At 36.1% G+C, this 12,316-nt stretch overlaps 1 protein-coding gene across 6 annotated transcripts in view; it reads right to left on the bottom strand.

The window, feature by feature from the left end:
* Window positions 1-6,823: 6,823 nt before the first annotated feature.
* rabep1 (rabaptin, RAB GTPase binding effector protein 1) overlaps window positions 6,824-12,316 on the bottom strand; it is a 49,845-nt gene continuing 44,352 nt past the window's right edge. For 2 of the 6 annotated variants that reach the window (NM_001365498.1, NM_001123287.2), the window contains 1 exon segment: window positions 6,824-10,499. In NM_001365498.1, the coding sequence (NP_001352427.1) occupies window positions 10,398-10,499 (102 nt within the window). In that variant the 3' untranslated portion in view covers window positions 6,824-10,397. 6 annotated transcript variants of the gene reach the window in all.

The raw sequence follows: 12,316 nt of genomic DNA, 5'->3' as shown, positions 1-12,316 counted from the left end.
TCTTGTGCAACTAGATACTGGACTTCCTGTCAGGCAGACGCCAGGAGGTCAGAATAAACAACATTACATCATCGACACTGATCCTCAACACTGGTGCTCCACAGGGCTGTGTTCTCAGCCCACTCCTGTACTCCCTGTACACACGAATGTAGAGCCAAACACAGCTCCAACGTCATCGTTCAATTTGCTGATGACACAACGGTGGTGGGCCTAATCACTGATAATGATGAGACGGCCTACAGATAGGAGGTGCACTGTCTGACGCAGTGGTGTGAGGAAAACCACATCTCACTCAACATCAGCAAAACCAAAGAGCTGGTGGTGGTTTCAGCAGAGAGAAGAGAACACACCCCCATCACCATCAACGTGACACCAGTGGAGAGAGTCAGGACTTTCAAGTTTCTTGGAGTACACATCGCAGAGGATTTGACATGGACGGCTCACACAGACGCAGTGCTGAGGAAGGCATAACAACGCCTCTTCTTCCTCAGGCGTCTCAGGAGGTTTGGAATGAGCCCCCACATCCTCCGCTCATTCTACACTGTGGAGAGCATCCTGTCTGGCTGTATCACTACCTGGTATGGGAATAGCACCAGCAGCAATCGCAAAGGCCTACATAGGATTGTGCGAACTGCTGGACGCGTAGTAGGAGGTGAGCTTCCCTCCCTCCAGGACATCTACACCAGGCGGTGCATGAGAAAAGCCAAGAGAATTATTAGCAACTCCAGCCACCCAAGCCATAGACTTTTCTCTCTGCTACCCTCAGGCAGACGGTTCCGCAGCATCCGATCACGCACCAGCCGGATGAAGGAAAGCTTCTTCCCTCAGACTATCAGGTTGATGAACACTTAACACACCCCACACAGACAGACTCTTCCATACCCCTCACTGCACACCATCAATATGTACCCTGCACTGCACTTTAACCAACCCATACTTAATACAATACTGCCTACAACAACTATGAGGACACCTATTCATTGCACATATCTCCTTTTTTGTTTTCTTTTTCTTTTGTGTTTTATTTTTGTCTGTATTTTGCACTGTCGTTGTATTTGCACTTTCTGTATTTTTTACTGTCAGGAGCCAGCACCTAAGCTTTTCACTCATTATAGCACACGTGCTGCTGATGATGTGACAATAAAAGTGATTTGATTTGATAAACAATGTAAGGACATGCGCTATAGCTGAACTGGGTAAGCTAAATTGTCCGTAGTGTATTTGTGGGAATGTGAGAGTGTATGGGTGTAACATAACTGGTAACATATATATTGTAACATATATGCTGGAGGTAAACATTCCATGCAACATTCCTTGAAAACGGTCTGGGCTCAGTCGACAGGACGGTTTACGACTTATGTAAGACTTACGTAATCCAGGGAGACTGGAGAGATAAGCCTAGATCTTCAAAGACATTCCTGCCCAAATACACACACACACACACACCCACGAGGCTGTTCCGACAGAAAGAAAATGAACTCAGAAATCCTGGACCGGCACAAAACTAAAGTGTTATGTTTTGTAAACTTTGCATCTAATTTCTGACTTTTCTTACCTTATAACCTGTATGCCTGTTCCCTTTAGGCCTTTTTAAAGCATAAATAATGTAAGGATATGAAAAATTATGTTGATGTACTTTTAAACCCCCCCATGTTTGGTACTGATGGGTTTCTGCTGACATTTTACAACACATGATGCATAAAGCAAGATCATAACTCGCATTGCTTTATTCTTTAATTCCCTGCATTAAATGCCTCTCCGCATGCTTTGGGCGGACACCCAAATTTGCATACGAACTGCCTCGAGACCAAGGAAGGTTTCGCGCTCAAACTTTCCCCTGAAATCATTGGTCAGAATGCTGAACGGGTTGTCACGTGACCTGCAGGTATAACCAGACTTCTCCCCAAACATCTGAGCAGAGTAGTCCGAACAAAGAACCCATCAAAGGTGGCCCTTTTGGAGGGCCACGCGGTTCTTTTACGCCGCATGGGCTTTTCCCGCCACGCTTTCTTATTTTCCGGCAAAGTAAACTCAGTTTAAAGTTTGCGATCGCGTTCCTCAGAACTGTTTTACAAACTCAACGCATCAAGAAGGACATCAAAGGATTTTCCATCACGACGGAAGAGAGACTCGCAAAAAGAGAGAGACCTCCAGACATGAAAGTCCAGGTGATTTTAGTTATGCGATTAAGCTGTGCCCCTTTTATCAAAAAAAAGTGTTTTTGTTTTTATAATCTTGGTGATCCTTAATGGTGCGTGTGGAACTGAAAGTTTTGTCACTCTTCTATCTGAAATCTCTATTTCCTCGCTTTACTATCTCTCTTTGTTGTTACACGTTCTATAGACCCGATATCTCCCTTTGGTTTACCTTTGTTCTATGTTTAATGTATGTTTGTGCGTTGTTCATTATCTGTCTGACTAGTCAATAAATCCTATTATAATCAAATGAATTGTATTGTTTGCCTCACGAGAAAATGTCACTGAAATACAGATTCCCCTGCCTAGCTGTTATAAGTTGATTAAAACTTCTAAATGATTAATCTACTTCACAAGAAGTAGCAATTAAATTCCCTTTTTCTAAATGAATAGATCATTACCGTGTCCGCTCGGAAGAGCGGCGGCTCTGCTTGTGTTTGTTTGGTCAAATTAACAATAAATTGATCCGGAATATTAATGATTAATAATAATTCATTATTGTTGGTAATTAATATTCATAATCTGAGAATCCGCTCAGCCGCGCGGGCAGGATGATATACAATCATATGTTTGTTTGACCAAACTGACTGAAGCTTAAGCCGGAATATTAATAAATAGGAGAATAAACCGTTATTGTTGATTATTAATATTCATAAAAATTAGCTAATTTCTGTTACATGGGTGTTTCCCAGTGATGGGTTGCAGCTGAAAGGGCATCTGCTGCGTAAAACATGTGCTGGATAAGTTGGCGTATCATTCTGCTCTGGCGAACCCTGATTAATAAAGGGACTATGCTGAAAATGAATGAATGAATGAATGAATGAATGAATGAGTGAATGAATGAATTAATGAATTTAGTTTAGAATATACCACTAGTAGTTTGTCAACTTTGTTTGTGTGATATTTCAGTGCATTTCCCATTGGCATTTTAAAAACAATGATGAAAATCATTCCTAAATGGAGAAAGGTTTATCTGAAGAAATCAAAACTAAATTATGAGATAAGACAGACAAATTGTGTGTCAAATACAAAATCGAAGTGACTTGTCAAGTTTGATTTTAATAATCTTGACTTTCTTTTGGTAATTTAGTTTTGGTTTTACAGCATAAATGGCTACGAATCAAAACAATGAACATTATAATTATGGCAAAAGATGCAAATATGAGATACATGCCCAATTATAGTATAAAAGTCCAATGTTTTTCACATTACGACAGGCAGAATTGCCAGTCATAAATAAATTAAAAGTGGAAATGGCTGAAACTGACAACTTTGACAATCTTCACTAATTTGATCATAACTGACTACAAATCAGAATGAATTTAAAGTATGACCAAAAAGTTAACATTTAGTTGCCAAGTCAATTAGGAAATAAATATGAATATATGTTAACTCAAAAGTAAGTGGAAAAACTTGAAATTCAAATTATAACTTATGTACACAGCCTTCTGGACAAGAGTTTAGTACACTGAAGTGAGTCTTTCCTGTGTAAAAGTTTATCAGCAGCATTAAGCATCAGCGTTATTTCCTGAACAGAGACAATGGTTTATCTGAAGAGGTCAGTCTGGAGATGATGAAGACTCTTCCTTTTTAATCTCCTTCCGTTTTTTAATCAGAAGACATAATGTGAAGAGAGAAACGATCATGCCAAGAACAAGCAGCTTCTGTACTCAGGGGAAGGAATGCACCGTTTGTCTCTTCTGCTCCCCCAGTTTGTACCAACAGACATTTAATCTTTAGAAAGTGTTCATTTAGAATTTAAGTCTGAGAGGCAAAGATTTACAGCCATGTAAGAGAAAAAATGTGCTTTGGTGAATCCTAATTGTCTGGAGTGGTCAAACTTGGTGAATTACAATTTTGAGATTACTCAAGTCATAACTGAAGTACTCTCAGATATGTAACTTAGTCAAAAAAAAATGTAAGTGATGTTGACAATTTTTGAGACAAAAGGTAGTTTTTAAAAGAGTCATGATAATGACAAAAGTCAAAATTGAGAGACAAAGTCAATTATGAGATGTGGCATGGAAATAAATTACAATTCGAAATTCATTCATTCATTTATTTATTTTACTTTGGCTTAGTCCCTTAATTATCAGGGGTCACCACAGCTGAATGAACAGCAACTATTCCAGCATGTGTTTTATGCAGCGGATGCCCTGGCAGCCACAACCCAGTACTGGGAAACACACTCTCACATTCATGCACACACTCATACCAAATTGAAACCGGTCACCACAACGGAACGAACCGCCAACTTATCCAGCATGTTTTACACAGCAGAGACCCTTTCAGCTGCAAACCATCACTGGGAAACATCCATACACACATTCACACACATACACTACAGACAATTTAGCTTACCCAATTATGGCGCATGTTTTTGGACTTGTGGGGCACCCGGCGGAAACCCACGCGAACACGGAGAACATGCAAACTTGAACCAGCGACCTTGCTGTGAGACGATTGTGCTGCCCCCAATTTGAAATAAGGCATAAAAAATGTCAAAATTGAGAGCCAATTATGAGATAAAAAAGTTAATTACAAATACATTTTATCAATCACAATTAGCAAGTCAAATCTAAGATAATTATGAGACTGTAAATATGCAATAATAAATTTACACATTTACACAAGTAAATAAATAGACTCAATGATGGACTAAAAATCGGTGGAAATCTGCGGATTTCTGCTCACACATATTCTGCTTGGGCCTACACATAACCCATAACCCATGAAAAAAAAGCCCAAAACCTATAACCAGTGGAATTAATAATAATAATAATAATAATAATAATAATAATAAAAAACGGATAACCCAAGTGGTTAAAATTTGCCAAAGTCCGTAGTGGACTTGACAACACTACTATTAAAGTCTGTAATTAGAAAGTATGTAAAAAAGGGCGTTGCTAGACCTGGAGCTCTACTGGTGCACGCACATGACAGCTGAAAGTATCGCACACCAGACGCGCACATTCGCATGCTATTTAAAATGAAACTAATCAGATGGCGCTGCAGAAATATGAAAAGTGTCCTGAGTCTTGGCTGGGTGCCGCTGATAGCCGCCGACTTGCGGTGCCGGTGTGTGTACCCTGATAGAAAACTGTTTAGAATTCAAAAATTATTATTAAATTGCATTGCTTTTACCAGCGTTGGTTTGGTTGCTCATAGAGAATAACATCTTTATTTCGGAATTACTACTCTTAATAAATACACTTGCATATTAAGTAAATCATATCTCAAAGCATACTGGGGCACTGGTGATTTTTATTGGGACAAGTGCCCCAGTAAATTGGGTCTTATGTCCCCTTCTTATGTCCGATAAGGCATTCACCTATCAATTTGTGCACTCAGGGACACCTGAAAACTCAGTGAAAACTTTCTAGAAAAAGACATACTGATTTCAGGCAAACTACTAACATTATATATAAAGTTCTGCAATCTGCATGGAAATATTCAAGACGTGAGCCTTACTCGAAATGAAAATAAAATTAAAACTATAAGTTAATAGTAATTAAAAAATTTTATATTTTAAACATAAATAAAATGTTACAATGATTATGCGTAAATAATTATAAGACACATTACTACATTGTGAGGCTCCAGGCTATGCATGCTGTTTAAGATAGTCAATCTCACCTGTCGTTCATAGTTCACTGATTATGTTGTCATGTCACGTCTCCATAATATAAAGTTAATGCGGGCTGTGCTGGTTTTTATAACAGAAAATTAGTTAATAATCCTCGAGTCTTCGCGTTTGGAGTTCGTTCAGCAGTATAGTGGCATCACTGTTGACGGTGGCAGTTAGGTCGTCCACACAAACGTATCCATTTCCTTTCATACACAAACTTTTCAGAACAAAAAGATTACATTGTATATTACCCAGCCTTTGTGTGTACCTTTCGTCTGCGTTATAAGTCCTATACGAGCAAATTATTACCATATTACGTTAAAGCCGATGTGACTAGTCTTTTTAACTCGTCGGATAAAATGGCGGTGATATGATTATGATCACCTGACAATCAAACTGCCTGCAAAAGGCCACTTGAAATAAATGAGTTTAAAAAATCATTTACAAAAACATGATTGAGAAAGTCAATCAGATATTTTATATAAAAAAGTAAACTAGTCATTGTTGATACTTCATTATTAGACAAAAATTATGAGTTATGAGTATGACTGTTGGTAAAACGCCAATAATTCGTCTTGGGCTATATGCACACACTTTTAAATTTCAGCTTTCGGTGAACTGTCCATTACAAAATTGTCCCATTAAAGATCTGATTTCTTTTAAAATCAGCAATCTTCACAGTCTGATAGAAATACGAAATGAAGTGGGTCTCAGACCGGAAAAAGCGCTGCATTAAATTTCCCCCTGCCATGTCTTTCAAACATAGTTTATTTTACCCCAGTATTTTCAATGGAATTTCTGCGGTAGCCTGTTGCTACTTTTATCTCGTTTTACACTTGAACTAAATAAATGCTAATGTCTTTTTAACTGAATGTATTGTAATTACATTACAACATTGATGCTGTAAAAACAACCTTGTGAAATTGAAAAGGGTCACATTAGGCTTTCACCGGAAGTTTATCGTTGGCTTAAAGCTCTAGCTGTGCAAAGAGAAAAACACTTAGGTTTCAATTGGTTTTATTATATAGATATATACAGGGATATGTACACAGTACAGTATATAAATCTGCAAGGGCTTCTGCATCTGCAACACGGCATGCCAAAAACAGAAATATGACCGTTGTTATTGTGAAAGTATCTGAACTATCACTCTTCACAGACCCAGTTAAAAAAAAAAAAAGATTCATGAATTATAAATTATCTGAAGGAAAACAAACAAACAAAAAGAATCAATAAAATCTGTAGTCTCCAAGCCCCAAATTAGTTGTAGAGTTCCAACAGTGTCTTCTAAAGCAAAATGTAGTTCCTAAAATATCCTGACAACATCAAAACTACACTGAAGTGAAGCTTCTATGTGTTTGCAATGTGAAAACAGCACAGGACGGGTGAGCGTTATGTAGGACATAAAATAAACACCACCACAACACACATGGTCTTATTATAATGCACATATTCATACTGAAGAGCTTCATCATCATCATCAGTTTACATACAGATTATAACAGCAGCACTAGTAATGTAGAGTAGCGTTGGTAAAGTCTTGTGTAACCATAACACACTTAATTGACTCATGTCAATTATGAGATAGTATGAATTAAGAAATCATTTTGATGAAATACAAAGTCAAAATGTTGCCAAGTGACTACGTTTGACTTGACTTATCCCGACTTTCATTATTTAGTCCTTTCATTTATTGCATAAAACAAAGCCTAAGTTTGGCTTGACTAATCTTGGCTTTCATAAGTTTGGCTTTGCTTTATGTATTAAATAAAACCTAGTCTTTGATCTAGGCTTTATTTTATGCATTTAATGAAAAGACTTATCCTGACTTTTAGAACTTAGTCCTTTCATTTATTGCATAAAAAAAAAACTAAGTTTGGCTTGACTAATCTAAACTTTTATAACATAGATTTTGTTTATCAAAGAACTAAGTTTGACTTGACAAATCTTGACTTTTATAATTTAGACTTTGTTTTATGGAATAAATGAAAGTACAAAGTTTGACTTTCATAACTTAGGCTTTGTTTTTGCAATAAACGAAAGTACAGAGTTTAACTTGACTAATCTAGACTTTCATAACTTGGGCTTTGTTTTATTCAATAAATGAAAGTACTAAGTTTTACTTGCTTTATCTTGACTATCACAACTTAAGCTTTGTTTTATGCAATAAATGAAAAAATTAAGTTTTACTTGACTTATCTTGACTTTAATAACTTATTCCTTTCATTTATTGCATAAAACAAAGCCTAAGTATTACTTGAAAAATCTTGACATTCATAACTTAGGCTTTGTTTTATGCAATAAATGAAAGTACTAAGTTTGACTTGACTTATCTTGACTTTCATAACTTAAGCTTTGTTTTATGCAATAAATAAAAGGACCAAGTCTGACTTTCATAACTTAAGCTTTGTTTTATGCAGTGAATAAGAGGGATACGTTTAACTTAACTTATCTTGACCTTCATAAATTAGGCTTTGTTTTATGCAATAAAGGACAACACTAACTTGACTAATATTGACTTTCGAAATTTAAGTTTGCTTTGTGATAAATAAAATGATTAAATCTGACTTGACTAATCTTGGCTTTAATAATTTAGGCTTTATTTAATAAATGACTGCAAGCCAAAAATTATGACAAAAAGCCAAATTATGGGAGTCAATAATGGGATAAAAGTTAAGAGTTTATCATAAATTATGGCAAATTGACATGATGGTCATTATTAATAATAAAAGTATATTATAAATCAAAAGTACGAGTTATAACATTGACAATTCAAAAGATATGAAGTCAATTATGAGACAAGTTAAATTATAACAAACTGAAAAGACGGTCAATTACAACATGGTCAAACAACTGTAAATCAAATAAATTATGACTATTTCATCATTTTTTGAGTTCTTATATCATCAAAACTGGCCACTATAAACACAAGTCATAATTATGTATTCAAAATTGAGATGAGGTTAAATGAACGTAAAATTATTAGATGTCGAAAATATACGAAATTGACTGATTATGAGTGTAAAACTTTTAACTTCGTAAGTTTTGATTCATTTTGTCAAAATGGACTACAAAATCAAAATGGGTCATGAAAGCAAATCAAAATTGAGATGCTAAAACAATTATGAGTATATTATAATCAGTAGAGAATATTACAAATTAAAACAGTCATAATTATGATGCATGAAAATTAAGATATTAAGTCAATTATGATACAAAGTCAAATTAGGCTGTTGTAACTCAATTTTAAATTTGACGTTTAATTTGTCACATAATTTTGAACTGTCCTAAATATCAGCATTTCGATTTTATATATTTTGTATAATACATTTTTTTTCCCCATATTTTTGAAATATCACTGACACAGTCACATCAGCAGACATAATATTCAACATGCAGGCTTTAACTATGAATTGTCAATTTCATCAGCCAGTTTTCATGTTTAAGCATCTGTTTTTAAATCAACAGACGTTTTCTTTTAAAATGTAAGTGCACAGCCTTAACTAAAATCCATGTTGTAACGAATTTTAAAAAAACCATGCTGAAATCACATGCCAGTTTTGGTCTTATTAAAAAAAAAACTAAATTTTTACTATTTAATCCAATAACTGGATCATAAATCACGCACGCTTGTTTCCTGCAGTTGAGTTACACCGCCTCGCATCCGTTGCTTAAAACAAAACAGCAGCCAACAACGAAATGATTTAAACCCATTAGCCCTCGATGATTTAAACTCTCCAAATATGCTGCGTTGAGTATTTAAGGTCATAACATGATCAACTTTGGTTACTCGAATCCCATACGGAATTCAGTTGCACACAAGACAGACATATATTACTGTACCTCCTAATCTGGTACACAAACACAGGGTTCGTCCACAAGGACTGTAAATCAGAAGCATAGTGTGCTTTCGTTATATAAACAGCAGAACCATGAGACACCTTCTAGAAGGGTCGGTGTAAGTGCTGTTGCCAAATCCTCGACACAAATCAACCCGGACATCCCAGAAGTCATCTATAAATATCACTTGATATGTCTGTGAAGGAAAAAAAAAAACAGAAAAATAAGCAAAACCTCAGTCCAAGTAGCAGTAACGTCAAGCAAAAGCTCATCAAACTGTCTGGAAGTGAAAGAAAATTTACTGTTGATGATGGATGTCGAAAAACAACACAATGAGGAGTGATTACATCGAATGGCGGATGTGAAAACAAAAGAATCGCAGTGTATGTATTAACTAATGCAATATACACAAATATTCTGTATACAAGTATGTACAAAACACTTGAGAAGCGTCCGTTTCCTTCATATTTAGCGGATGGAAAGACGAAAAAAAAGAAGAGGTATCAGGGGAGAGATGGGACAGTGATATTTTCTCAAAAGGCGCATTCAGCGAAAGACTTTGAGAGACAGGAAGTCTCCATTCGGGCTCTTGCCAAGGCATGTAGAGCAGTAGTATATGGGGTCAGTAGTGTTCACTCGGGACTTCCTCAATGGATCTTAATGGATGGAGATAGTTGGGTTCAGGTGGATTGCATGTGTTTCTGTGCACGCAGTGGGGTTTTGAGGAAGTGACATCATGTCTCTGGAAGCTGGCTGATGTCTGTAAGGTTGGTGTCGTTGAGGATGGCGCGGATCCGGTCTAATGACTCGGCCTGCCGAATGCGCTCCAGCTGCACCTGCGGGAGGACAACATTGCACTTTTACGTTCATGTGGAAACTGGTCTCTCAGGAAAACGGAACTTCTGTATGTTTTGCCGAAATTGGTGGCAAGTTATTTAGAAATTAAATTAATAATAAAAATTATTCTTATTAAAATCGTATTTTTATTAGGGCTGTGCGATATGGGCAAAAGAAACCTATCACGATTTTCTTGAACAATGCTGCGTCTAAATCACAGCGCCGGGCAAAAGTGTAAATCATTTTTTAAACAACTTTAAATATTTTAAATGTTATTTATTACTGTCATTTTTTTTACTTATAGCAAAACAAAATGTAACAATTCTGGGACTCTAGGGGTGGGAATCTACTGAGACGCAAAAGGGACGTAGTGGAGGAGAAAAAAATTGGCAGAGTGAAAAAAAAATGGGTTGGAGAAAAAAAAATGGGTGAAAGAAAAAAATGGGTGGGAGAAAAATATATATTTTTAAGTTTTTGCATTCTCTCGCAAAGTTTTGCGTTTTCTCGCAAAGCTGTTTTCCATTATCTCGCAAAGTTGTTTTTTGTGTTTCCTCGCAAAGATGTTTTGCATTCTCTTGCAAAACTGTTTTTTCACAAACACTTCCTGTTCACTTCACTCACGTAAACCGTACCGTTTTTGCCGAATTTTTTTACCAAATATTTTACCGTATTTCTATCCCACTTTCTTTACATAAAAGCTGTGCGTCGATCGTCGCCTTTCATATGCAACCTCTGAACCAGTGAATGTATAAGCGCTGACTGACAGACGTGCTCCGTACAATAAACTGATCCTAGATCAGCTTCTGTACACGCCATTTAAAGTGACGCCTCTGTTATCAAACAAGTGAGCAGCAATTGAATCTCTCGTTTTGTTTTGTTTGATAACAGAGGTGTCTATGTAAGAATGCACAGATCAATAATGAAAGCATTCCATTACTTTAGAAACTGTTTGTGCTCATTTAAGAGAAAATTAGCTGTTTAAAATAAAACATGTAGGATAGAGATGTTCACATATTATTCAGTGTATTTGTCTGTTTAAACATACATCCAAATCCAAAAGTGCCCTGCACTTTTGCTCCTCTGTAAATGACGTGTACAGAAGCTGATCTGGGATCAGAGCGCATCTGTCAGTCAGCACTTGCATGCATTCACTGGTTCAGAGGTTGCATTTGAAAGGCGACGATTGACGCACAGCTTTAATGAAAGGAAAGTGAATGCAGACAATTCAATATTAATTTCAGCGTGCTTCAAAGATTAACAATATATCAGAAATAAGGGAAAATAATTAATGACAGGATGATAGTGAGATAGAATGGTAAAATACGGGAGAATTTCGGCAAAAACAGGAGGGTTTACATGAGTCAAGTGAACAGGAAGTGTTTGTGGAAAAAATATTTTGCGAAATAACGCAAAACATCTTTGCGAGGGAACGCAAAAAAAAAAAAAAAACTTTAAAATATTATCTATCACTCTGTTTTTTATTCTCCCACCCAGTTTTTTTTCTTCCACCAATTCTTTTTTCCTACACCTATTTTTTTTTCCCACCATCACGTCCCTTCCGGATTTCCGTAGGAATCAGTAAAGTTCCCACGGTACAATATGATCATGATACTCATTTCACGATACAATATCATTGCGATTTTAATAATTTTGTGATATTTAGTAATATATTGCAATTTATTTCCTTTTTTAACTTCAAATTATGTTCCTTAAAATTAAGAATCAAGGGTGCATTATCTAATTAAAAGTAACCTTAAAAAATAAAAACAAACAAACAAACATCTATCTAAAATCAGACTTTTAAACAGTGTGTAAA

The sequence above is a fragment of the Danio rerio genome, chromosome 5 (genome assembly GCF_049306965.1).
Source record: "Danio rerio strain Tuebingen ecotype United States chromosome 5, GRCz12tu, whole genome shotgun sequence".
Classification (NCBI taxonomy): Eukaryota; Metazoa; Chordata; class Actinopteri; order Cypriniformes; family Danionidae; genus Danio; species Danio rerio.
Note: the sequence above shows the minus strand (reverse complement) of the source record. Positions and strands in the feature narration are given on the sequence as shown.